Source organism: Salvia hispanica, chromosome 1, assembly GCF_029641045.1.
Source record: "Salvia hispanica isolate PSC_SH4W2 chromosome 1, Shi_PSC_v1, whole genome shotgun sequence".
Lineage (NCBI taxonomy): Eukaryota > Viridiplantae > Streptophyta > Magnoliopsida > Lamiales > Lamiaceae > Salvia > Salvia hispanica.
The window spans coordinates 29,073,470-29,100,917 of record NC_142692.1 but is presented as its reverse complement, the minus strand read 5'-3'; the positions used below and the strand labels follow the sequence as shown (position 1 = coordinate 29,100,917).

General features: G+C 37.4%; 4 protein-coding genes across 9 annotated transcripts; 3 read left to right on the top strand and 1 right to left on the bottom strand.

Annotated features, from left to right (window-relative positions):
• Window positions 1-4,098: 4,098 nt before the first annotated feature.
• On the top strand, window positions 4,099-10,825 carry LOC125219160 (VIN3-like protein 3). Of its 6 annotated transcripts, XM_089062634.1 has the most exons (7): window positions 4,099-4,260; window positions 4,579-4,724; window positions 5,031-5,115; window positions 6,069-6,145; window positions 8,800-9,283; window positions 9,819-10,123; window positions 10,210-10,825. In XM_089062634.1, the coding sequence occupies exons 5-7, from the start codon at window positions 8,895-8,897 to the stop codon at window positions 10,674-10,676; spliced, it is 1,161 nt and encodes a 386-aa protein (XP_088918760.1). In that variant the 5' UTR covers window positions 4,099-4,260; window positions 4,579-4,724; window positions 5,031-5,115; window positions 6,069-6,145; window positions 8,800-8,894; the 3' UTR covers window positions 10,677-10,825. The 6 variants fall into 6 exon arrangements, with proteins under 6 accessions (XP_088918760.1, XP_047977006.1, XP_047977012.1 ...); XM_048121049.2 differs by having other exon boundaries at window positions 4,099-4,724; window positions 8,803-9,283; XM_048121055.2 differs by having other exon boundaries at window positions 4,099-4,724; window positions 10,213-10,825.
• Window positions 10,826-11,513: 688 nt separating this feature from the next.
• On the bottom strand, window positions 11,514-14,973 carry LOC125218371 (UDP-D-xylose:L-fucose alpha-1,3-D-xylosyltransferase MGP4-like). Its single transcript, XM_048120024.2, has 4 exons — window positions 14,300-14,973; window positions 13,633-13,794; window positions 13,034-13,249; window positions 11,514-12,011 (listed from the first exon to the last, which is right to left on the bottom strand). The coding sequence occupies exons 1-4, from the start codon at window positions 14,807-14,809 to the stop codon at window positions 11,802-11,804; spliced, it is 1,098 nt and encodes a 365-aa protein (XP_047975981.1). The 5' UTR covers window positions 14,810-14,973; the 3' UTR covers window positions 11,514-11,801.
• Window positions 14,974-19,563: 4,590 nt separating this feature from the next.
• Window positions 19,564-24,196, top strand: BAG6 (BCL-2-associated athanogene 6). The gene is made up of 3 exons (XM_048119979.2): window positions 19,564-19,661; window positions 20,091-21,932; window positions 22,328-24,196. Exons 2-3 carry the CDS (start codon window positions 20,184-20,186, stop codon window positions 24,113-24,115), a joined length of 3,537 nt encoding a protein of 1,178 aa, XP_047975936.1. The 5' UTR covers window positions 19,564-19,661; window positions 20,091-20,183; the 3' UTR covers window positions 24,116-24,196.
• Window positions 24,197-24,399: 203 nt separating this feature from the next.
• LOC125220933 (uncharacterized) lies at window positions 24,400-25,961 on the top strand. The gene has a single exon (XM_048123060.2). The coding sequence runs from the start codon at window positions 24,533-24,535 to the stop codon at window positions 25,343-25,345; it is 813 nt and encodes a 270-aa protein (XP_047979017.2). The 5' UTR covers window positions 24,400-24,532; the 3' UTR covers window positions 25,346-25,961.
• The last annotated feature ends 1,487 nt before the right edge of the window (window positions 25,962-27,448 follow it).

The following is a 27,448-nucleotide window of genomic DNA, read 5'->3' as shown; positions in this document are numbered from 1 at the left end:
AACTTCAAATTCTCAGCAGCGACTGAATTTGAATCACCAATCACAACTTCACCTAGCAAATAGTACAAGTTGTTTCTCCTTTCAGCCGTCATAACTATTTGTTGACCTTTCTTGATTACCATTCTTCCCTCAAGAGAAGAAAATGAAAAACCCTTTACTTCCAGCAAGCCTAGTGAGATCAAATTCCTTTTGATTTCAGGAATGTATCTCACATCACTAGCACTTTCATAGATCCATCTGCCATCTTGAACTTCACCATCCTAACTCCTTTAATATTGCAGATTTGGTTGTTTCCTAAGAGCACAGTTCCAGTGGCAGGATTTAATTCTTGGAACCAGTGCTTGTACAGGCACATATGGAAACTACACCCCGAATCCATTATCCAAGATCCACTTACTCCACCATCCATTACATTCATGATTTCTTGAAGTTCTACTCCCTCAACACAATCTGCATTGTTCTGATTTTTGCCCTCGGATGCTTGCTTCATTTTCCAAGCAAAACAATCCTTCTTGAGGTGTCCTGGTTTCTTGCACCAGTGACATGATCTCGTTTCCTTTATTTCAGAACTTGAGGCCTTAACATCATCAGTTTCTTCTTGAACTTAGGCTTCTTGAACTTCTTGATATGCAGGCTCTCAGCTGGAACTTCTTGTGGCTTTGATGATCCCTTCTGTAGCTCTTTGGCTCTTAATGCAGCCTTCACTTCAGATACGGTGATGGTTTTCTCCTCCCATACACCATGGCATCACGAAGGTGATCAAAACTCTTTAGTAGAGCATTAAGAAGCAAAATGGCTTGATCTTCATCTCCTATTGTAACGTCAATATTTTCCAGATCATCAACCATTTTAGAAAACTCTTCCATCTGTTCACAAACGCCTTTATCTTCACGGAACCTATAAGCATACAACCTCTGCTTCATGCACAACCTATTCGCCAAAGATCGAGTCAAATAAAGACTCTCCAGCTTGGCTATAACGCCTGCTGCAGTGGTCTCTTTAGCCACTTCTCGAAGGACTTTGTTGCCTAAACACAGGATCACAACACTATGAGCCTTTGCTTGAATTTCTGCAAATTTTGCTGCAGCTTTCTCATCCAAATCGGCCTTCTTTTCTTCACCTTCCTTTTCCTTTTCCTTTTCGAGCGCAGCAGGCAACCCCTGCTGAATTAGCATTGCACGAATTTTCATTCGCCAAAGCCCAAAATCGTTCAAACCAGTGCATTTTTCAGCCTCCAATCTTGATGTAGCCATTCTTCAAATAGATGGCGTGCAGTAGCAGAAACAGCCCCAAAACCAGAAGAAACAATTGCAATCGCCCAAGCTCTCTTTTACGATTCCCACAGACGGCGCCACTTGTTAAGAATCAAGAAGAAGAAATAAAGATTGAACAACTAGAAGAATACCCTTTCTTTCTCCCTTAGCTCTCGACTATAAACTCAAGACACAAAATCAAAGTAGGGAAAGTAAAAAGTATTATTCATCATCCTTCTCAAGCTGAGAATTGAAGAGTATTTATGCAATACAAGAGAATGAGAAACTGCTCTCAACAACCCTAACCTCTTGAGCTCCAACGGCTCTTAACAAAAACAAAGAAAATAAAACTAACTGAAACTAATCAGCTAATTTGATAACTTCAGCTGCTCCAGCTGGCTTGGACCCACCTTGAACCATGACTCTATTTAACAGTCAACGCAGTTGTTGCTTGTGCTCGTGACTAGTACTTCATGCAACCTACTGATGCTTTAGGATGACAAAGTCAATCGACATTGCAGAAATGCACATTGGTGATACGACAACTCGCATACGGCACTACCGCGATATGTTCGACGAGTATCTCCATATTGCCGAGTCAGCAGGACTAGAGTGTTTGACTGAATTCTGTCGGGCGGTGATTGAAGTTCTCTACTCTCCATGATACTTACTTGAGGAGACCCAGATGTTGGTGAGCATGCACAAGCACGGTCAAGGATTTCTCAGGATGCTTAGCAGCATCGACTGTATGCATTGGGAGTGGAAGAATTTTTATGTGGCACGGAGAGGTGCATTAACTAGCGGGCACAAGGGCACACATCTGACAATTTTGATGGAGGCAGTTGTGAACCAACGATTGTGGATCTGACATGCGTACTTCGGTGTTGCTGAGTCGAATAACGACTTCAATGTGTTGACCGAGTCTCCACTATTCATTTGTCGGATGATCACCGTACGTATAGTTCACTGCCAATGGCCGCTTGTACGATATGGGGTACTATTTGGCAAATGAGATCTACCCATGTTCGTGAAGATGCTCACATGTCTGACAACAAGAGGGTGTTCGTCGAAAAACAGGAGGCGATTTGGAAAGACGTGCGATGTGCATTCAGATTTCTCCAATCACGGTGGGCTATAGTGAAAGTTTGGCTCATTCGTGGTACCGTATAATAATCCCTGACATCTTATATGCATGTATCATAATGCATAACATGATAATTGTAGACGAAGTAGACAAAATCACCTCGTGGATCGATGAAGTCGGCGTCAACACCTCCAATTCGCCCATCGTAAGTGACCCTCCATCTCAAGGTATACCTCCCGAGTTTCGAGATGTCATGGCCCAACGTGCTAGTTTGTGCGAGAAGAATAAGTCCATGGTGCCTCTGGGCTAATCTAATCGAAGAAATTCGGTTACGCACCAACGTTTTCTAGCAATAATTTTCATGTTTAATGTTTTTTTTTGAATTTTTATTTTTATTATTTTTTTGTTTTAATTTTATTTGTAATAAATAAATTTAATTTTCCGTTATACTATATGTTCATCGTTTTTTAGTTTTGCAACTAAAATTATGAATGGTGTATATTAGTGTTTGTGGTGTGGGGAAGGCGCAAGATTGTAGGAGTTGTGGTTTGATGCAGAAAAACGAGATGAATGATGATGTAGCGTGGAGCTGTGACGTAGTGTGAGTTACAGATTGTGAATGCCAAGTGTGAGATTAATTTTTTTCAAACGCATACTAAAAAGGGAAAAATGAGACAAGCAAGAAAAGAGAGGGTGCAAAATATCGTAAATAAAGTGAGATGATTGAAAAATAAAAAATGTGAAAGTATCATATATATAGTCTTTAAATAAAAAGTGGAAACGGGTAAAATTATTCAAAAACGGTGAAAATATACCTCAAACATATTAAAGCCTTCCATCAAGAGACGTATTGTGTTATTAATTTCAAGGATTAATAGCTATTAAAATTATAAAGTCTGGTCAAATTTGACGTGTGTATAAATTTTGAAATTAAAATATTAAAAAATGAAGTTTTAATTTTTTTCAGTGGTCACATTCATGTACTATAAAATATAAAATATTTAAAATGATATGTTTCATTAATATAACTATTTTTCTTTATATTCTTTTATTTTCTCATTTCTTCTAATTTTATTGAGATATTATCATTTTTAATATTACAAAAGGATGTTCGCTTGTACATAAATGAGACAATTAAGATAAAAATAAAATTATAATTTAATATTCTAATTTCAAAATTCATGAAATTGATCTGATCAAATTTTATAATTAAATAACTAGTGACCCTAATTTTAATCATGCACCGCCAATATGAAAATGACATTCACCATAGTCCTTTTTTTAATTTACTCATCTCGATTTTGTACTACGCACAGTTACATATTATGAATTTATGATAAGACTTTATATATATAAAATATGAGTATTCATGTAGAATGAGGAACTGTATTAAAAAATTGAAAAAAGCGACTTATCCTAAATGTTATAGTTTAGGTGAATTTTATGCTATTTTTCCCCTTAAACGCGAATGTACAACAACAAGCAGACCATTTATATAGTTCAGTTTAAAATAAATATTTATCAAAGGTTTTTTATTATTTTTCCTGTTCACAAATAATGTAGCACATTTTAGCATTTTGTTTGTATTTTTACTACTTTTGATAATAAATCTCACATTTAATTTTTTTTATATTCATATTTTAACATAAAATTAATATATATAAATAAGATTTATTTTTTACATTTTAAATTTATTTTTCATTATATTTTATAAAAATTCATGCCAAGTTAATCCGACCTTATTAACCATAGACTGAGGTTTGCGAGGGAAAAGAGGATAATATTAGAATCCTGGCGCCATTTTGGCATTAAATCAAAATCGTAGGTTTTTCAACTGCAATTCTGCAAACATTTCCTGAAATCAGAGAGAATATGAAGGCGATGAGATCGCTATTCTTTTTACTATCTTTTTTTCTTCAATTCGTAGGTTTTTTAACTTGCTACTTTCATGTTACTATCTTTAATTCTTCAAAGCGTTATTCAACTATTATTATAGGGATTAGGGAGGATGGAACCAGAGACAAAAATTGCTTGGGTTTAGTAGAAAGATGCGTGAAATGCTAAAATTGAAAGGGATATGGGAGTTTTGAAGTTAAGTTAGACTAGTTATTGGTGCTTTGGATAAATTATGCGTTTTGTGTTTCAATCCATTGGAAGATCTTGACCATCTTATGAGCTCTTGCAATTTCTATGATGACATTTGGAGAAACTGTTATGGATGGCTTGAGATTCAATTGGCAGGCGCTGATATACTTGTGAACCACTCAAATCCCCAACTCTACCTTCCTGAAACCCTAGAGGTGGTTCCAGATTGGAAAATGGTTAACGATGTCCTGTGCATCGAAGATGGAGAAGTGGCAAGGCAATTCGCAAGAAGATGGGCATTAGTAATGACCAAATCCCTTAACTCCCACTGATTTTCCTCATTTTCAATTTGTAGGATTATTATTATTATTGTTGTTGTTGTTGTTGTTGTTGTTGTTGTTGTTGCTGTTGTTGCTGTTGTTAAATTATTACGTGCCGAGACTCCTTTATCAACTAATTACTATGCAATTAAGTTGTTAACTGTGTGCAAATACACTTTCTGATGTGTGGTAGAGTTCAGTTCTTGTTAGACAGAATGCTCAATTTTCGTCCAATTTTCTTTCTAGCCTTTGTCAACCTTATTATAGGACACTGATCTGTGGCTGCAGGTTCCAAGACTAATAGAGGGATTGCTCTTGTTGTTTTGGTTGTATAACATTGTTGTCTCTTGCTCGCTTCGGTACCTAGTCTTGTGTAAGTTTATACTCATTGTTGTTTATAATGTTTATGCAACTGTTTTGTTGAAGTTTCTAGTTTCTTCTAGAAGGAGCCTAAGTTGCTTAGTTCGTTTTACCTTACTGATTTATTGCATCACTAGTCACACTATGATGCAACTAGACAGTCTATCCTTTTCAAGACCCATGGTTCAGTTAGTGCTAGATCAGGCTGTCATTTTTCCAAAATACATATGGATGGCCGCCTTGATGGAATTCCTAATTTATAAGAACTTCAAGAAAGAATAGAGCCGAGTTGTTGGATGTATAGGATCTGTCACACAGACGTGGTTGAGGGTGTAAGATTGAAAGTCTTGAATATCAGGCAGCCATCTGTTGGTCAGTTGTGTTCTATCATTAGGCATCGGTGTAAGACTTGAACTTACATTTAAAATTCTATATAAATTAATTATTGAGTAGATGGGACTTTTATTTGAGACTTCATAACATAAAGTCGAGAGTTTGTAATTTGTATCATTACCCACAATATAGCAGTTGAAAGCTAGTTTTTACGAGCTCATTTGAAGTAGATAAACACAGGGTATTGGTATATGCGTGGCTACATGAGCTGATTGTGTATGGGTATTAATAATAATGAACATTTTCAGTAAATCCACTCAAAATAATATGCGCATGCCATGATGTGCGTATGTAGTCGTGTGTTTCTCAATATTCTTTTGTATCCATTAACATAATGGATCATGGATTCCGTTTTTTGATCTGAAGTGGACATAACTGTATATCTATGAATTTATGTTATATATGCATATTCATTCTTGTTAGGCTATTAGTATGTAGCCATGCCACGGATACTTGATACAAGTCAACATGTATCTGAAGATTGCATGGTGGAAGACGAATTCATAGCAGCCTAAATTTTTTTCTTGTGATATCTGTTTTGTTTTTTTACTTTTATCTTTTACTGCATTTCAGGTAATACTCAAATCACGTATGTAAAAAGTGTCTAGAAAAAGCACCTACTCTATGCAGAGAAGTAAAATTATGTGGAGGTATGTAACTTTTGTTTTTTTTGCTGCTCATTGTCTTTTGCTTCTTTTATTAGTATCAATGTGATTGTTCTACACCTTATATATCATTTATCCTTGAACAGTTACAAGATGCATTTATAACCTTCTAGCTCTAATAGTGAATGTATATTGTGTGCACAATGGTTGCTTTCTACAAACTTTTCCTCTACTTCTGGGAAATGAGGTGAAAAATGAAAGATATATTCACTTGTCATCTTATTTTATTTACTCATTTGATTGATTTTTTCAATAAACTACTGTCTGGATTGATGAAAAATGCAATTATCTTTTAGCAGGAAATGATATGCTTATCTAAGCATCCTGGACAGATATTTCCTGAAAAATTGTAAATGTGATGGGAATGAAAAAGTGTTTTTTAGTTCAGAAAATTTATCCGGTGAATTTTTAGGCAAATATATTTTTAATATGTTCTATTGTGGTTCGTAAAATGTGGTTTTTCATGGCAAATAAAATGTATCTTTTACAAGCTAAGATCTTGAGGTTTATGCATTTTACATTTAAGCTCCTGCTGTATGTAGAATGCAAATGACTGTCAAGTTAAAGGAAAGTTCTTGATCACATGCTTCACCGTTGGTCATTATCAAATTACTTTACACATGAAGTACATTCTTCACACCTTTGCAGTATCAATTGGTTACAACTAAGTTGAGAAAAAAGAACAACTATAATGTAGAGTCTATTAACCAGTGTTTGGCTTGCTTTTAAGATATTCTGACTTTTCAGATTCATATCTCGACACAAATAAAGGTATCTATCCACCTAATGAAGGTTCCCTCAACAAATTATCGAGTAACATTTTCACAAGTTTTAATTCTCATTGTTGAGGCGAAATGTTTGCAAAGTTAAACTGAAAAAAAGAAATGCCTACATATTCCAAAATAGAACACATGGCTAGATATTCAGATTCAAACAAAAAGCGTGAAGGTTAGGGAATTTATTCACTAATGAAAATCCAGGATTTGATATTTACATATAATCGCCAAGGCGGAACTGGGAATTGTTTTTGTGTCGAGTGGCCGGCATTGAGTTTCCCTGAATGGAATTCTTCTAATTTGCGATCTTCGTAGAATGTTAAGTGTCTCTTATTATAGTTGGATTCCTCAATCAACGGTAGGAAATTTCTTGAAATTCTTGTCATGTTAGGACTAGTGTAATTTCTCATTTCCTTTTGTTGTGTGTCAACTATAGTTAAGAGTATATACATTTATGTTTCTTCATATATATCTCTAATTATTCAGATATACTTTATATGGTAGGTAGATCCTTTTATTTCAGGATTAGACTAGTTTCTACTTTCTCTGTCTATATATGAATTTTTCTAGTTGTGCAATATACATAGACCATCGTTTCTCCAATATATGTATTCCTATTGATTGTATGCATTTCTTTCCATTTCACAATGTATGTTTTCCTTATTGTCACGATTTATCTTTTCCGATTGATTGTAATCTATAATACGAAAAAACACATATACTAAAAATACTTGGGTATTAAATTAAGCAAAAATAGTCGTTGCGTTGTCTGCTTGTGAAATCTCCTTAATACAAATTTTAAACTTGTAGAATTTGTGTTTTCCTTTCTGGATTTTAAAAACCCTTCTTGGATTGTTATATACTAACATTACTGTGAGGCACCTATATAAGCGAACCGTTCCCTTTCATCTTAAGGTCTTCAAATCGCGTTCTATCAAGTGTTCACTTCTTTAGCTTGAGACCTTTCATTTTAAAAAGATTATATTCCAAGTATTTCATATCAAAGAGATCAACTTTCATTCTGATTCATCCTTTTGAGGTAATATATGAATATAATTCTTGTGTTCTAATCGATTCTTTCTTTCGATGATTCAATGAATGTTAGGTTCAATTGTATCTGCATACAAGATTTAGGTATAATTAATTGGATGATAGATCATGTGTTGACTGACATTCCTGAATTGAAATGGTTGAATGAAGTTGTGAAGTTGATTTAAATGCTTTTGATGGAATTTTCTTCGGTGCGATGAATTGCTACATGTAAAGCTATATAGAAACCAGAATTTTAGTATTGTTGTACATTTCCTTTTTCAGGCAAGTAGAAAGATTCAATGCCAAACATGGTGTACATGACTATTTTCATTGGTAGTTTTTCTAGACATGAGGGATTAATATATGATAGAAACAGAGATTATGTCATACTTTTGAGCTATATTTCAATAATGTTCCAACATTTGATAAATTACAAATTGATACCAATCTTTCAGCATTTTCACAATTATCTCCTGAATTCCACATGGCACTCTGGTCTGAAATGTAAAAGCACGTGTTAATTCCACATGCATTCAATGGTGTGCCATGTGAATTTTCAGGTCCACAGTAAGGTTGTGGGTTTCAAATATGCAAATGCAATGACTGCAGAATTGGATAGTGTATTATTTAGAAGTAAAAAACAATGATCGGATAAAACTTTATTTTTAGTATACTTATTCTTCTGGGATGGTGTTACAGCAGCACAACACACCAAACTTGGCTCCTTAGCCGCTAGAACAATTTAGGTTCCGCGAAAAGAATGTGTAATTCTATATCCTTCTCCTTTGCCTTCCCTTATTCCATCCTAATACTTGATATGTCTTGTGCCAGAAGTGATCCAAGAAGTCTTGAGATCTTCTCTATAAGGAGTTTTCCCACAGTTAATTTGGGAAGGGAAGGTGCATTCAGCATAATTATAGTTCGAAATGGCTGAAGAAGTTCCAAGGACAACGAATAATCAAGCTTTGAGGCGGATGTCTTCAGAGATAGAGGATTGTGATTCAATGAAGCAAAACAAGAGAGGAAAAAGCTCTCTTCTGAAGCCACAAGATTCTAGTTTGTCGATCTGCAAAAATCCTGCATGTGAAGCAACACAATCCACCGTTCCCGGGTTTTGCAAGAGGTGTTGTTGCTGTATTTGTTGTCAATTTGATAACAATATGGACCCAAGCCTTTGGTTGAAATGCACACCTGAGTCTGGTGCAGAAGGTTCCTGTGGCTCTTCCTGTCATGTTGAGTGTGCTCTCCGACATGGGATGGTCAGGAATGGCTCCTATGCTTGTGCTACATGTGGTAAAGTTTCCTCAATAATCGGGTAAGATTTTCTGTATCAATGTTTTTTTAAAGTAACATAACTTTTCTCATTCCATCTTTGTATCTCATTCCACCATACCAGTCACATCCTGGGCCTTGGTCATAGTTGCAGTAGTCTTACTAGTAGGAGCTATCTTTGGTGGGAAAACCACATTAAGTTTTCTCACTTATGTCTTTCTGTTTCATTCTTGCCTTTTTTGTGTGTGCGCCGTGCGTGTCAAATAAGTGCACATGAAATCACAGTTAGTTCATATTTGTGCGTGAAAACTGCAATTATGTGCATGGTCGTCTTCTTAACAGTAGGTCTGGTAACTAAGTACATTATTAGTTATTTATTTTTATTGTTCCAAGAATCATCATTGTGCTTCATAAATAACTTACCTTTCTGGAACTTGACTTTACGATTTGTAATTAGCTTATCTCCATATTTTGGAATTTCGTAATCTTAATGGCCAGACTACTTTCTCTTACACCTAACTTGTTTTGTGACTTCACACTTACCATATACCGGGCTTCTTGATCTGAATGACTTGCAGATTCTGGAAGGAGCAGTTAAAGATAGCTATGGATTCCAAGCATGTTGATATCCTGTGCTATAGGATATTCTTGAATTACAGGCTCCTCAAGGGTACATCCAGGTTTTGTGAGCTCCGCAAGTTCATTGAATATATGAATGCTGCGTTAGAGAGCGAGTTCGGTCCACTCAGTGAAGCAGGGGCCAAGTTTTCCCGTGCACGCACTGGAAGACTTAATAGTTCTGTGCAAGCTCTGTGCATGCGTGCTATTCAAAAAGCTGAAGAACTTCAGACTTCAAATTCCAGCTCACTTTTAAATCTCAGTGGTATGTATGTACACAACATATCTTTAGCATATCTCCACAATGAAAACTAAAACATCGTTAATAAGTAATCTCCGTTGATCTAATAGCAGAGGGTTCGGTTTCTAATTCCGTACATCAACACAAGAATAGGGCAGATGCCAAATCAGATTCTAGAGAGAAGCTTGTCCAGAAAAGAGGAAAAGAGCCTCAAAGCGGGGAAAAATGCATGGGAGTCGGAGGTGTTGAGGCCGAGACTCTACAGGTTAGACTGCAACTTCCTGATCTGAACGAGGAGTTTCAGGAGCCCGGTACAAAGACAAGCATAGCAGCAGTGGAGAAGAGTGAAGGATTGGATGAGGACTTTGAAAACATTGTGGGGATGATCCGGGGACTAGAGCAGGGTGGCCATGTCAGTATGGAGTTCAGGTTGAAGTTCCTGACATGGTTTAGCTTGAAGGCGAGGGAGAATGAACGTCGAGTTGTCAGAACGTTCATGAAGACTATGCTCGATGACCCAAGTGGTCTTGCTGGGCAGCTAGTCGATACTTTCTCAGCAATCATATTCTGCAACTGACCTTGAAAGTTATTTCCTGTAGGGTCTGCTATTTCAGAATCCTTGCCTATTTTTTTGCAGATTTTATTCTACTTTCGGTTGGTCTTCGCATGTTATGGTTATGTACATTTATGCTGTTTGAGTTAGTTGGCTGTTATTATTGTTTTCAAGTTGCATTTCACCGTTAATTGACGGTGCATGTGATGCACATGTGGCTGTGTGTGCTTGTGCGTGTGATTCACGTGTGCATTTGTGCGCGTTTCTCTAGTGCGTGTATCGTGAGAGGGGACAGTGGTGTATCCAAGATCTCAGCACGAGTGTACAACAAATAATTATAACAATAGAGTAATTGATTGAAAAAATTCAAACAGAAAAAAAAAGATCACCATGGAAGACTCCCAAACTTGTGTTACCTGGACAGCTCTGGCGCTGCTTCTTAGCCCAATCTCTCGATTTCAACTCTGAGACTTGGGTCTGCTCAAGTCTTAACTCTTCCCCCATTTGTGAGGGTGGCTATGTCATCTTGTAGTCGGCAGATCCATGTGGATGTGTACCTGCTGCCGCAAAAGGCTCGAGCCTGCTTCAACTGGCTCCTATTTTAGAGGTGCTAATTCAGATTCTATCCCATGTTATACTTCCCATTTGTTTGATTCTCCAATATCCAACATATTCGATATTTTAATTTTGGTTCTTTTACGTCTGTAATTTATAAGAATATATATCAATAGACATATAGTTCAAGCATTCTTCGATATTTTTTATAATGCGTGCCCCTTTGGAACAATTGTGATATTTGAGATATTTTTCCCAGAAACTGTTGCAGACAGAATTTGAAAGAATCTACATCTGCGCCCAATATAAAACATCTACAATTAAATTATAGCAGGCTGGTAATGCTGCTTCATAAATCTGATAAATGCATCTTGTTAATGATCAAGAAAACTAAGGTTACACTATGCATTGCTGATGAAAACACACAACAAAGCACAAGGGAAACACTTCATCTACGAGCTTCGACCCCATAATCTTTTAGATCCTCTGCTTCTCTATTGCAATGGCGGGTTCAAGCCATTAATACAGGCAAGCTCGGTTCTGCTAAATGTTGTACCACGTGAAAAGCTCATTTATAAAGGCTCATCGGACTCACTATAATCTGCCAAGTGGGGACTCAGTAGCATATTCGTCCACCAACCAAAGACCATAGTCACGAAATCGCTTGGTCTTCTTCTCAAAACCAATTATGTAGTTATTGTGAATGATTACATGCATCCCTTCGGTTTCACGTGCCCATGTCTTGTTCCTGAAGTACAAACCACCTGTGGGGAATGCTTTTTGCGGCAGCAGGTACACATCCACCTGAAACGAGATCAAACCTCACAAATAAGTCAATGGCAACATGAATTATACGATATGCACAAATAAGTCAATTGCAACATGAATTATACAATAGGCACAAATAAGTCAATGGCAACATAAGCGATTTGCCTTGTGATCAAACAGAGTGAAAAAAGCAAAAAGATCCAACCATTTTTCGAGATCATTTGAGACTCAAGTATTTAAACCCTGAAATTTGTGATAAGCAAAACAACAGAATTTCTATTCTCTCTTCATAGTTTCTTCTGACCATCCACTATTCACAAAAGATTACAGTGTCATCTGATATGACACATCAAATATGCTAACATAGCAGTGTCCTACATCATCACTACAATGAACAGGACATCATTGTCATTGTGCATGATACTTTCATACACACAAAATTGGCTAACCATCTAAGTTCAGTGGAAAAATCAGTGATTATTCAAGCTAAAGAACAAGAAATCAATGATAGATAAAGATGTGAAATCAAATAACAAGCAAGCAATAGTTTCCTAATAATAGTGTGCCGAGGTGAATAATTGACTTTGACATTCATCGTAACAAGTTGGCTTTAACAGTAGCTTCTTAAACCTCGGTAAAATGGTGCAGCTACTAATAAGTAGCTCCTCTACTTTCTTCCAGTCTAATATGGTTCTGAGCGCTACTTCAGCACAACTTAGACTGACAATTTGGCTAGTGCTTAAAAGAGTGAGAGAGGAAGAGATGTGAACCTTGATTAATTTTTTAAATATAATATTTTACCATGCTAACCAATAACCTCAAGAGGTCGGATAAGTAATACTAACAGATTCCACCACTATGCATCACCAAAAGAAACGTTGGTCAGTCCTACACCCTTTAAACTCTTCCTAACCCCGGGTTTGGAGAAAAGATAAGGGTGGACAGAATGGATTGATGGATTTATATGCATGGTGCTTAGAACTATCAGCAACTGAGTAATGATGTATTCTGACGCAAAAAAAAAGGGAAACTGTGGTAGTAAAAGAGTGCATATCTACCTGCCCAGCAGTTTTATTCAATGCCCAATTAAAGGCAGGCTGGTCGTTAGCTTTTTTTGCCCTAGACCAAGGTTGGTCCTTTAGTTCTTCAATCCACTTATTCATAAGTAATTTTGCTCCAACGGTAGGGCGCAGATAAATCAGGCAGCTACAGATGTATGTACGACCCTTTTTCCCTGGAGGCGGCAAATCATGAGAATGATTAAGAGGTTTCACCTGGCAGTTTCATTGGGAAGAAAACGAACATCATTAACATATAAGAAATAGTTCTGTTTGATACTAAGTAATTGTAGAACGACCTTAGGATAATCATTTTGACTTTTACAATATCCATCTATTATCTTGATCAAGTAAACACTAAAGAAATTACTATTATAGGATTTGTCATAAGATGGACTTTGGATTGAACGATCATGTCAAGGAACCACATAAAAATTCCTACAGGAAAACAATACCTACTCCTTTAGTCCTTAGAGAATGTATTCAAAGAGACCAATTGAGAAGAGATCAAAATCTAAATCCGGTTAGCTTGCTACAAACTGACAGAATGTGCTTTTAAAACTGATAAACTTGAACCAAGAAGCAGCAGGTATACTTACATAAGCCATATCATCCATGAAGTACACATCATGCTTGCCCTCAAGATATGGAAATGGATCTGCCAACCAAACCATATCAACATCATTGTACATAACATTATAGCCAAGTTCCAGAATTTGCAGGAGATGTTGGGGCCTTCGTGCTGTAAAATTGAAGAAGCCCTGCACAAGAAAGGATGTTACTAGGGCACAGAATAAAAATGAAAAGTAGCATATAATGCACAGGAGCACCATAAGTCCAAGGAAATGCAAAATCCTATCTCTCAATTTTGCAGATCACCAGGAATCAGTAACTTAAGATTTAGCAATCCGCACTCATTTTAAATCTCATGAATCTAGTATAATGACCCTTAAGGAACTAAATCATCAATCACTTATCAGCTAAACAAACCTTCTTTTGGCATCTAAGCACACTAATCTACTATTGCAACATAATACCCCCACATATGCATACAAATGTTTGCAGCTTTCTATGTACAGTGCAAATTCATATCAGTATCGAGCTAACGGATTAAATTATTCAGCAATCCAACTGCAACAAAAAATACATAATCAAGTTTACTAGTTCGATTTACTCACACAGCATAAGTTTATTCGGAAATGGACCAAAACACATCACTTTTTTAACACCGAACTTCAAATTCGGCCACAAAATCACATAAATCACCTGAGATCCAAACTTATGAGCCGCCGCCGCCTCCAACGCCGGAGGCACCAGCACTGCGTGTCCTGGCCACCGCTCATTGACCTTGAAAAGTGTAGCGTAATCCTCAGCAATCACCAGAACTTTATCGTGATGCTTCTGCCGCGCGATGCTGATGAGCCAGTTGTTGAGGAACGACAAATAGGCCTCGCTGACGGCGCAGACAATCAGCGAATTGTTCTTCGCCACGTAGGCAGCCGCTTCGGAGAGCGTGTAGCTCCGCCACTTGGAATCGGAGCTCCTTGAAGTGAAGAAAATGAGGGAATTGGGGGACTGTACGTAGGGAAAAACTACACCAGCGATTATGAGCAGCGAGAGGAGTAGGATGACCAATGCTGGGCCGCGGCTGAGAAAGGCGGCGGCGGAGGAGGATTTTTGGTGATCTTGGCGGGATCTAGGGGATAAATCGTAAGATTCTGGTGAGGTGGAGTAGAGAGGTCTCTGATGCAGAAACGCAGACATTTTCTTTGACATCAATTACGATTATTTATGCCTATGGATTTCACGTTAACTGAAATTCAATTGAACTCTCAAACTGTAAATCGGAAAGGAGATCGAGAAAGATGAGGTGAGAGAAGTGGCCGACGGTGTGATAACGGATCGGGAATGCTTTTTGTGGACTTCCATTTTGCGAATATGGAGAACACGTCTATAAATATATAAAAGGCGAGTTTTGAGCATAATTTTGAATATTTATTAATTATGAAAGAGTATTAGATAATTTCTTCTTGAACGTTACTAATATGGATGAAAGTTATGTAACCTCCGCCATCCACAATTGATAATAAAGTTTCAATTTTTAATGTAGTCAAGTAATTGGAAAGTTATGTAAAATAAATTGTGAGATGGTACTTGAAATTGCTCTCATTTTCTTTCACAAAAATATTATACACATAATTAATACAGTAAATAATTGAATGCTCAATAATTATTATGCATTTAGTGCCCAAAATTGGTGTAAAGTGTGCGTTACTTGAGGTACAATGAGGTTATCATATAAATTTTAAATTTAATAGTATTAACCTTTTGTCGATTTTAATATTAGGGAAGTTATAAGGATTATAAATTTAAATTGTTAGTGGAGAAAGCGAAAGTTTTTGAAAGAGTCTCCTATAATTCTATTTTTTGGACTATAAATATAGGAGATTTGATAGCTTATATAATCCACTCATTCGCTACCTGTTTTTCCATTCCTCTCTATATGATGATTTTCCCTTTGTGTATTACTATTGAATTTTATTTTGAGCCATCATTTCGCTCTCTCAGCTGTTTTGTGGTTGGAGATTTTTTTTTCTCTTTAGTTTACTGATCTCTATTTCCATTAGTTTATGCATTCAATTTTTTATTATTTTTATGTTAATATATTTGTTGTTGTTGAGGACAAGGAAGACGACAACGAAGAAGGTGATGAAGCCAGAGATGATGTGAAAAGAAAAGGTTTGAGATATTTGCGTTTGATACTATTAAATTTAATACTATTAAATTTAAAATTTATATGATAGCCTCATTGTACCTCAAGTAACGCACACTTTACACCAATTTTGGGCACTAAATGCATAATAATTATTGAGCATTAGTTTATGCATTCAATTTTTTATTATTTTTATGTTAATATATTTGTTGTTGTTGAGGACAAGGAAGACGACAACGAAGAAGGTGATGAAGCCAGAGATGATGTGAAAAGAAAAGGTTTGAGATATTTGCGTTTGATATAGCCAAAACATTGATTTTGCTAGATTAGTTTTTGTATTTTTTTGATTATTATGTAAATCCTATAGAATGCCTTCAAGCTAATGTTCATTTTCATGATGGCTATTATAGCTTGGACTTTTGGGCCTTGGAGATGATGGAGATGATGGGAGTGACGTGGAGAATGCTAGGGTTGCTACTAAGTTTTATTTTACTCCCTTTTGGAGATAGTAAAATAAGATTTTCACACGAGAATATCCAATGTTATTTTGTCTATCTAATTTTTCTATAAATCTAAACATATATGAAAGGTGAGTTTTGGTCAAGGCTATAATAGTTCTTTTTATACAAATCACTTCATAGTTTTCATGCAAATAAAACACCTAAAATAACGAAATGACGAAAGGAAGCAAAGAAGACGAAGATAATAAACTATCACATTTGGTTTCGTACATATAAATAAATCATGGATTTGGAAATTAAGGAGGAAAATAATTATTTTTTCATGTCTTACGAACTATTGTTCTAATGTTTATATGTATATGTTTTTTATTTGTATTGTACATCATTTTATATTTTTATGACGATATTATTGTCCTTATTGTACTTTTTATTTGTATATTAGATACTTATTTAATATTGATAGTATTTTAGTATTGAAGTATGTATGTCGTAATGATGATATTTTTCTTTGTTGTAGAGACATAAGTATCGAAATTAACAAATATTTTCATGTTGGTTTACTTTAAAATTTCTACAATTTCATATCTAAAATTATTTAACATATTGTTATTATAGAGTACTATATTTTTTTTATTTTTAAATCTTATTTAATGATGTTTATTTTTTATTTTATTTAGTTTATTCGCAATGTCCAATTAATAGAACAAAAATATTATGTGTCGCGCATAGCGCGTGGGCTAACTAGTGTTACATATACTCCCACTTAATTTAATTGCTAATACTATTATCAATTTTTTAAAATTATTCTGACCTATTATATTTGTTAAAAAAAGGTAAATTATTATAAATGTCAATTACAGCCATAAAATGCCGATGTTTTATAAATGTCCATTATACTAATAATTTTTCAAATGATAAAAATTGTCCTACATAGGATATTGAGATTATCATATTCTTATATTCCAATAAAAATACAATAAGCTACAGTGCTATATTGATACTACTACTATGGAACTAGAAAACAAATTACACATGTTATAAATAAGATTAAGTAAATTTTAATTCATTTACCTATAACTTTAATTTTGAGAATTGTTCCAATTATACCTCCAGTTTGCAGTTAATTTTTAGTCTTATTGTTTGACAAATTTGGTTGAGTTTTGGCAAATTTTGTGTTTGTTGCTCGACCAAATTTGTCTAGTTTTACGTCAAAATTTTTATCTTGACAAGACCAACAACAAATTGAACAGATCTTATTATAAAATAATCGATACAAACTCGACACCATTGTTATTAGATAAAGCTTTCCCTAAAGTTTATGTTACAAGAACCTAATTCAAAGTTAAGATTGAAAATTGAAAATGATTTAAATTCAACCTATCAAATTCAAATATAATTAACCCTTATTAAAGAATTAATAGTAGTGGTATAAACTAGATAAAGTATGCAAGTTCATTTGGACCACCACACAAGGTGGTACTAATATGTTAGACTGTTGTAAGAGCATCCCCGTCCGTGCTCTTAGCTAAGAGCACGGAGATAGGCCCGAACCCACTTTTACTCCTTGTCTTTAGCTAAGAACACAACACCCACATCCGTCCTCTTAGCTAAGGACAAGCTCAAGGGTCCCACTATTCTATTATTCAATATAAATATTTCAATTACTAAAAACATTTTTACATTATAAAAAATATATTAAAAAATAAAAATTACATAATTAAAATCCTAAAAAATAAAAATTACATAATTAAAATCCTAAAACATAAAAATACATAACTAAAATTCTAGAAAATAAAAAAATAGTACATAATTAGAATCCTACAAATTAAAAATTCCTATAATTAAAGTGTTACGGGAATTTTTTGTGTTGAAGTGGGGGTATTTATAGATGAAAATGTGAATTTTGGGGGAAAAAAAATTGAAAAATAAATTAAAAGTGGGTAGAAAACGGATATAATTTTTTGGGAAGTGGGAAAATAATTTTTTTTATTTAAAAACATTTTTTTAAATAAATTTCGAATTTTAAAAAAAATAAAAATAAAAAATCGAATTTAGCCATTGGCCAATAAGAATACGCCACGTAGGGCTGCTCAGCGGCACAGACGGGCTCTTAGCTAAAAGCAGCGCCGTGCCGCTGGCACGGACGGACAGCTCGCAGCAGCGGACGGACGAGCTCGTGCTCAGCGGCACGGACGGACGGACGAACGGCCGCCACCGCTGCGGATCCTCTAAGCAGGGATAAGGGATTACTACACCGGGCACGCGCATATATAAACTCAAAACCTCTTACTAAAAAATGTCTTTGTGGTTTTTTAGCTTAAAAATTACTCCCTCCGTTCCATAATATTAACATTTTCTTTTTCTTACTTTACTTTTTTTCTATTTTAACTATTAATAATTATTTTTTCAAAATGAGTATGCAAAATAAACTGCCTTTATTATTATAAAATGGAGGGAGTAATTCGTGACTTTCATTATTTATATGTAAAGTACTACTCATTTTTTCAGTCATTTTAATTTTCAAGTCTATAAGATCTCACAAATAAACCATTTGAAAAGCTGTGGCGTGATCAAAAATCAATTGCTCGTTTTGGATCGAAACTAACGTGGGAACAAATATGTAATTATCGTCTTTGGCGATAGCCAATAAAAACTGGACATGTTATATATTTTTATAACTGAGGCCCAATCAACTGTTATCTTATTATACAGCCGCCAACATGGAATCGTCACTCCCTTTCTATTTTCCATCCAGCACCATTACGTGTCAAGAGAAAAAAAATCAACACTCTCTAGACATTTCGACCCATCCCGTTGTTGCGAGAAGCATCTCGAAATCCATCGAAATATCCAAACCATGGAAATTGCGAGTTATTTAAGCGTTTTGGATTTCCGTTTCCACAGCTCAAACAGAAATCAACGTCCAGCAAAAGAGAAATCTCGAGGTTCTAAACAAGTAAGAGCATTCCCAATGGGTTCCCTTAAAACTCCCTTATTTCTCCCTTATTTCTGCCACATCAGCGCCACATCAGCACCATAATTTATCCCCAGTTTTTAGCCAACTTTTAGCCAACTGCTCCAATGGTTTCTCCCTTATTTCTCCCTTATTTCTCCCTAACTCAACATTTCATTTTTACAAATTTAGCCGTTAAAAATAAAAAAACGTCGAATTATCGCCGAATCGCGCCCACAGTGGGCGGCGATGATTCGGCGATTTTTCGGCGATGAATCGCCGGATGGCGTTAAATCGGGAGAAAAATCGCCGATTTTTCGCCGAATTCCTTTCATTGGTCGGCGAAAACTCGGCGATTTTCGGCGAAAAGTCGCCGAGTTTTCGCCGACGCCATTGGGAGTGCTCTAATCAGTTCGATTATTCGGGTTCGTGGATCGTTGTTGTGCCGGAAACTAAGTCACTGGGATCTGTGGATTGTTTGGAGAGATCGTTCTGCTAATCGTAAGTGATTTTACTTCTCCTTCCTTTTGATTTGCTTCTGTCATTGTGCAATTCGTTGATGAAAAATTAGTTTGATTGATTATGATTCTGTTTAATAACTACTCCTACTTAGTAGTATGATTTTGCACATTGATTGACATTTGCACATTGATTGACATATTATTATTTGAAGTTTACGGATTAGTGTCTGAGTATGTGAATAAACTTTAGTGTATTGATCTATTGCAAGTGATGTTATGCTTCAGTCTTGACATCTACTTTGATTAGTTTAATACCATTATTTTGTTTTGTTTACCGTAGTGATGTCATTTGGAATAGAAAGTGGTCGCCATTGGCACTGAATTAACTTGTTCTGTTATGCTCAATTGCTGATCACTATTGTCTGTATCTTCATGTGCCTAACTTAATCAAGCATCATATGCTTTGCAGGAGAAATCTGCTTTGTTTTGTATTTCTTAGCTTCATTGTTTGGCTTTGTCAACTGTTCATAAACACAATCTAAGGCTAGTTGGACTATTAGCAATGGAACCTGTGTACATGAGCATTCCACCCTATCCGCATCAGAATGGTCAAGTGTATTACAGGCCAAGCTGTTACCCTGGAATGGAAGCTCGGCCGCCGGTGAGCTACGAGAGCTGGCCTTGGGGAGGCAACTATGGCTATGCTCCCCCGGGGACGTGCCACAACTGCTGTAACCATGCTTATATGCCGGCCCTTTGTGCTTGGGGTTCTCCGTATTCTCATGTTCCTCCACATCATTTCCCCGGGCATTATCCATATAGTCCGGTTCACTACATGCCTCCTCCATCTCACACTGTGATGCCCCATCCGAGATATGAATATGAAAAGAGCGTACCTATGGAGCATCATTGCTGTGGGTGTCGCAATCATCCACCACATCAGAAGGAACAGAGGAACGTGACGATTGAAGAGCAAGAGCCTGAAAGGGAACCAAGGAAAAATGATTCTCTGGTTCCCTTACAATTCAAGAATTCGCCTTACCCAATTGTGTGGCTTCCACCTGATCACAATGACGGTGGGAAGGTGAAGAACACAGAGGTCAAGAAAGATACTTCTCTAGATGTGAAGGAGCATGAGAATAGGGAACCTGGGGAACAGTTGCGGAATTTCTCGAATGGATGGCTCCCTCTCAATTCAAACAATGTGGTATCTTCGAAGGAACATGGAGATGGGCGGGAGACTTCTCGCCAAGATGATGGAGAGCGAAAGTTCCAATTTCCGTTCTTCTGGATACCTTATAAGCCATATGATAAAGAACCAGAGAATCAGAAGTTGAAGGATAACGATGCAAAACCGAGTTTGGAACCAGAGAAGGGTTCTGGTGGTGATCAGAACTTCCAAGTCGATGGAGGAAATATCGGCGTCCCTTGTGCTTCAAGGGTGAAAGACATTCCAGTGAAGGATGTTGAACAACATGTCCGACAAGAGAGTTCCAAAAACATGGAAAAAGAAGGGGACACCTCTGTTAAAACTACACCTGGCAATGGTGAGAAGAGAGTTGATGAGGTTAAAAAGGTATCCCCTACAGACGGTTCGAAGAAGAAGTCCCCATCTCCACCAAAATCATCCAAGCTACCACCTGTCTGCCTGAGAGTTGATCCATTGCCAAGGAAAAAGTCTGCAAATGCAAAATCACGTTCTCCAAGTCCTCCTGGTGACAAAGAAAAGCTGGAGGTGAAGTCCAATGAAGAAGTTAAAGTTCGTCCTTCAGAGAAAGTTGAGGAAAGCACGGACAAGAAAACTATTGCAGTTGTTGATGGGAATACTTTGCTAGAGAAATCTACGAAGGTAACAACTGTTGAAACACCTGTTCAGCCACTTGCTAAATCTCAGGGTGATGTTTCAATGAAGCAAGCAGAGGAAAAACCAGAAGAGGAAACAGATCAGAACCATAGTGAAACTCATGCAGCTATAAAAGAGCAATCAGAGGATATTGTATCCACCGGAGGGGAGAAAGAAGAATCTTTCAGGGATGAGGAAGCAGGTGCCGGAAAGAAATGCAGTAAAAGAGAACTGTCAGAGGAGGAAGCAGCTGTCATTATTCAATCAGCATATCGCCGCTTTGATGTCGGAAGGTGGAAACCTATAGAGAAGTTGAGACAAATAGCCAGAGTGCGAGAGGAGATTGCTGATGTGAAGAGTCTCATTCAAAAAATGGAGTTAACTGCTGATATCCAGAGCCGTTCAAAGCAGAAGAATATTATTTCAGAAACAATAATGAGCCTTCTGCTAAGATTGGACACAATTCAGGTATGTCAACTCACCATTAAAAGTTACTCTTATGTTAACTCTATATTCATTTTCACTTATGCTTGGATCTAATGTAAAACATGTCTGAGGGCACTTGTCTAAAATGGCACTGCCTAGAACCTAACAACTCAATCTTTTTACTTGAAAGTCAAGCTTTCCATGGTATTATTAGTTAACAGATTCCATTTGCTTAATTGCATTGTTGTTTTCTACTGGAGGGAGTATAATTTATTGTTGTTGTATTTTCATCTCTTCCGACTTAGTATGGAAGCATCTCTTTCTCCTAAGCTATGTTTCATATAGCTATACATTTGCGTCTTGAGTTTCACTCCCGTTCATCATATTGTTTTTCTGTGGCAAGCGACAATTCTTATTTTTGTTTTTTCTTCTTCTAGGGACTGCATCCAATCATCAGGGAAGTCAGAAAATCTGTGGTGAAAGAACTTGTGAATCTTCAGGAGCAGCTAGATACAATAATATGCGAAAAACCTGAAGATTCACAGGGACAGGAGTCTGTGGTGAAGCATGATCAGGAAGATTTATTGAGCAAAAGTATAGATGTCGTGTCATCTGAGGACAGCAATGAAATCAATATAGTAGATTCACAGAACCAGATTGAAGGGGGATCTGGCCCAGAGAGCGCAGAATTTCCAGAGGTGAATCCAGTTAATGAAGCAACAAATGTAATAACAGGGGCAGAGGCTGCAGAGAGCTGTGTTGATGAAGCTTTTAAGTCAGAGAAAGACCTGACAACAAAAGATGGAGATGTAAAAAGCGCAAATCCGATTGATGAAGCAGCAAGTGTCGAAAGAGGGGTAGAAGCTGCAGAAAGCCCTGTGGACGAAGGTGTTAAAGTGGCACAAGGCTCAGCAACAAAAGATGAAGAGGAAAACAGCAATGAAGTGCATGAGAATGAAGAAACATCAATTGCTAAGGAGGATTGCGAGCCTATCATTCTTGGGCAGGGTTGTGAACTCTCACCTCTGCTGGACGACTCCTCAGCCAGGGAGACAGATGTGGCACAAACTGAGGATCAGGACACATTCCAAAGTGAAATGGCAGAGCTGCCCCTAGGGGTGGTTGATGACCTGTGCGCTGCAGAAGGCATGAACCATTCAGCAGATTCAAGCAAAACTGAACTGTCCCGGCAGCTAGAGGAGGAACTCCATTCAGCAGATTTAGGCAAAGCTGATCAGCACCAGCCGCTAGAAGAAGGCATGAACCATTCAGTAGATTCAAGCAAAGCTGAACTGTCCCGGCAGCTAGGGGAGGTGCCCCATTCAGCGGATTCAAGCAAATCTGATCAGCACCTGCAGCAAGAAGAAGGCACAAACCATTCAGCAGATTCAAGCAAAGCTGAATTGTCCCAGCAGCTAGAGGAGGTGCCCCATTCAGCAGATTCAAGCAAAGCTGATCAGCACCTGCAGCTAGAAGAGGCACTCACAGGGTCACATACTGTTGAGGAATCACATAGTGAAATTGTTAATGAAGAGAATCACCAGACTGAAACTGAGGAGGAAGCGAATCACAAAATGGAAGATGCAACATCAGAATCTAATGAGTGCACATTCCAACAACCAGTTGCTCAAAAGCTTGAGTTTGCTGAAGCTTCTGGTGAAAGAGAAGTTACGAGCATTGAAGAGCCACAAGAAAACTCGGAGATGGGTGATTCAACATTGGATGAGATGACCGGCCAGCTAGTCCAGGAAGTTAATATGGAGGAAAGAGGTTTCACGAATGAGGATGAAGTGAGCATGGCCGGAGTAGAAAGCACAACTGCAGCCAAATCTTGTGATGGAACAGCTGATGTCGAACAAGGTGCTGCTGATGCCAATCACTCTAGAGGCGTTTCGGAAATGGGAGTATTAAGCAAAGAAGGTGAACAATGCCACCCTCCACCAAAAGATGCAGCTGAAGATGAGAATAGCGCAGTTGGAGATGACATGAGAGAGAGCAGTAGAAAACTGATGGAGGAGAAGGAGCGGTTGCAAGAGATGGTGGCAAAACTGATTGAGACAGGGCAAGAACAGCTGATGGCCATCTCAAGTCTTTCTGGAAGAGTAAAGGAGTTGGAGAAGAAACTAAACAAGAAAAAGGTCAGGGTGAAAAAGGCTAGAAGTCCAAGATCATCATCGGGCATTACTAAATTTGATACCTCTGGGCCAGTAGGGGTGGCTGTGTAGTAGAAGGGTGTCTGGCTTTGCCAAGATTGTGTGTACTGTGTGTTGTTTCTTGTGCAATAAAATGTGTATCGTTTGTATGAAGCCTTGTATGTTTACTTTACCAGACACGCGTGCATGTTGTATGTATAGGGAAATACAGTGTGGATGAGTTTTGCGGTGAATACATTTTTAAGATTCTTTGATTAAACAAGAAATATTCCTTATTTATTATTGAAAAGTAACTACAACAATGGTCACAGTAATCGAATATTAAATTCAGTTACTCATAACGGCTATGAAGAATTTCGATTTGAATCCCCAAACAAAATCATAGGCCATAACCAACTCCCAGGGCTACATTGGTCATTACGCAAACTCTCCTCCGCCTCGTTCACCACTCTCTCCTTCTCTCTAAGATTTCTTGAGTTAATTGTGTATATGCAAGTGAAAAGGGGAAAATCAAACGTAGAGATGGAGAATCAGATTCTGGAGATTAACTTGATCTCCGCCCAGGGTTTGAAGGCGCCGCCCTCGAACTTACGCAAGATGCAAACTTACGCCCTCACCTGGGTCAACTCCGCCGCCAAGCTCCGAACCCGAGTCGACTCACTCGGCGGCGAAAACCCTACCTGGAACGACAAGTTCCTCTTCCGCGTCTCCGACGAATTCGTCTCCTGCGACACCTCCGCCGTCTCCGTCGAGATCTTCGCCGTCGGATACATCAAGGATATCCTCATCGGCACCGTGCGATTCCTCCTCAGCACGTTCCTCACGCCGCGCGCCCCCGCGGCGGCCGAGTCCGAGAGCCCTACGAGAACCCCAGCCTTCACCGCCGTGCAGATCCGCCGCCCCTCCGGCAGATTCCTCGGCGTCCTCAACATCGCCGCCGCGGTCTACTACTCCTCCGATTATCCGATTCTGGACAAGGTCCCGGCCGTCAGCTTTCGCGAATTGATGGAGAAGAAGGCGCGCAGGCTCAGCCGCAGCGACTCGATGCGGAGCCAGCAGTCCTCCGGCGGTGAGTCGTGCGAGTTCTCCGACGCCGACTCCACGACGTCGTCGTCGTCCTCGTCGGCGTCGACGGCGCTGAAGGAGTGGAACTGCATCCGAGAAATGGCGGGAAAGATGAAAGGGGCGAAATCCAGCGGCGGTGGATTGCTGTGCGGGCTGATGGTGGCGAGGAAGATCCCATCCTGTCCGTCCAATCTTAATCTTGACACGTGGGAGGATAATCCTAAAGGGGGTCGGTGATCGACGGCCTGGATCGTTTCTAATATCGGTTAGACTTTAATTGCAGTAAATAGGTTTATTTTGAGTGATATTTTGACAAGGAAAAAAAGAAACTTATGCGGCCATAAAATGATGAAAGCGAGTTCATTGTTTAGTGATTTTCCCTCAATTGGATGCAAGTGTCAGTGAGTTGAATGAAACATTTGGATTTTGCTTTTTAGTCATAGATCAACCTTATTTTTTAAGCACTATTAGTATGACTTCAAACCAAATGCTTCTCTCCCTCTATTAACTTTGCTGTTAGACTAAACTTATCATCACTTAAATTTTTAAATATTTGGATGCATGAATTGTTGCTTTTCACTTGCCAGAACTAGCTATTGATAGTCCAGTAATTCTAAAACGACAAAAATATTAGTATTTCGATGAAGATACCAACAAGTGATATTCATAATCATGTAAGAATTGGATTCCTTGCCAAAGTTAAAATATTTTATGTGCAAACTCTAATTACAGTGTCTTTGGTCGTTTGGTCTGGTAAGACTTTAAAGAGCATCGGTAATGCTAAAAAGAAGGGGTATCCGACCACTCGGAGGGGTGCCATTTTGTTGTTGTGAGTGTCAAGGTTGAAGAAATTTTGTGGGTTTTCTAGACGAACTAGACACTGAGAATGAGCAAATGTTGACAGACAATATTGTTTAACTGAAATATAAATTTGAAATTTGTTTACTGTAACTTTGTTGAGTTGGGAAAGATGAAGATACTATGCATTTTTTAAAATTACTACTCCATTATTTTAATGGTAAGGGTGTTGTGTAGAGCCTTCAAAAATCAAAACCAATCTTTTTTGGTTAGATTTTCGCGTGTACATATAATAAGTTGATTATTATGTTGGTTTTGATTTGATCGGAAAATAATGAATGGACCGTGTTAGAATTGTAGAATTGGATTTAGATAATGGAGAAACCTCCATTGGAGGAAAAAGAAGAAACTGAAAGTACGATAGAGAGAGATATGGGAAAAAGGGAAAATTTATTTATGGACTACATTTTGTAAAGTGTTAATGCAAAATACAATAGAAAGCCTTATATATAGGCACAAAATAGCAACTAATAAATCCTAAACTAATTCTTAGTTATATTTTTATTTTCAATTCTAATAGACCCTTGAGAAATTCACACAATCTATGAAGTTGGTGGGTTTTTTTACTCCCATTTTTAAAATCGAGTCGAACCAATAAGATGATAAATTAGTTGTAGCCATAGTTCATAACTTTTCAGATAAATTTGTTTTACTTGGGCAAGTCTGAACTAAATATTTTCTTCATTGCTGATTCAAACCGAGCATAGTGATTAAAATTTCATACATCAACTTTAAAAATTATCACATAGTTTGATGTTGAACGAAGAATAAGATGTTGAATGACGAATGAGATAAGTATGAAGAGATAACAAAGAAAGAATATGCAAAAAAAGGAAAGATGTAGAAAACTTTATATGCCTTTTGATTATGTCGAAATTGACGATATTTAAGAAAGAATTTAAGTCCGTTTCTCTGTTTATACCCCATTAACAGCCTCCCTTCACTTGAACGTAAATGGAAATTCAAATAAGAAAGGACTCCCTCCTCCTCCTTCTCTCTGTATACACACGCACACAAACACACATTTACATTGGTATCAGTCCTCTTGTTATCAGCTAACCGACCCATTTCATGCCCTTTGCTCTAGCCCCGCTTTTCCCCTCATTTTTTGTTCGCCCTATTGAAAAACCTCCAAATTTTATGTATTTTGGCCCTTCTTCGCGAGGAATCTAGACAATTTCTACAATTCCGTAAGACCCATTTGGCGTTATCGGTGACGAAAATTTTCCTTATGTGTGAAAGTGTAGTCTTTTATCATCTGGGATTAGAATTACCTTTGGTGCTTGTATAGTTGTATGAGGACTACTACAAGTTTTTGGTGTTTCTTTCAACAGATTCATATTTTTATTGAGTTTTTTTTATAACGCAGCTTGGTAATTTTTCTTTTTTTTTTTTTTTTACCGTACTTGTAGTTATGAGATAATTAGGAGTATAATTTAAGTTTCTTACAGTTCTGGTTTATAAATTGGAAAAATGCTTGCT

Bases quoted from the DNA above. Each gene is read 5' to 3' on its own strand.
- BAG6 (XM_048119979.2), top strand. From the start codon at position 20,184: ATGGAACCTGTGTACATGAGCATTCCACCCTATCCGCATCAGAATGGT. The intron at 21,933-22,327 runs GTATGTCAACTC...TTCTTCTTCTAG, and splicing joins TAAGATTGGACACAATTCAG to GGACTGCATCCAATCATCAG.
- LOC125218371 (XM_048120024.2), bottom strand. From the start codon at position 14,809: ATGTCAAAGAAAATGTCTGCGTTTCTGCATCAGAGACCTCTCTACTCC. The intron at 13,795-14,299 runs GTGATTTATGTG...TTTCTTGTGCAG, and splicing joins CTCATAAGTTTGGATCTCAG to GGCTTCTTCAATTTTACAGC. The intron at 13,250-13,632 runs GTAAGTATACCT...TGAAACTGCCAG, and splicing joins TCATGGATGATATGGCTTAT to GTGAAACCTCTTAATCATTC.
- LOC125219160 (XM_089062634.1), top strand. From the start codon at position 8,895: ATGGCTGAAGAAGTTCCAAGGACAACGAATAATCAAGCTTTGAGGCGG. The intron at 9,284-9,818 runs GTAAGATTTTCT...AATGACTTGCAG, and splicing joins AAAGTTTCCTCAATAATCGG to ATTCTGGAAGGAGCAGTTAA. The intron at 10,124-10,209 runs GTATGTATGTAC...TTGATCTAATAG, and splicing joins CTCACTTTTAAATCTCAGTG to CAGAGGGTTCGGTTTCTAAT.
- LOC125220933 (XM_048123060.2), top strand. From the start codon at position 24,533: ATGCAAGTGAAAAGGGGAAAATCAAACGTAGAGATGGAGAATCAGATT.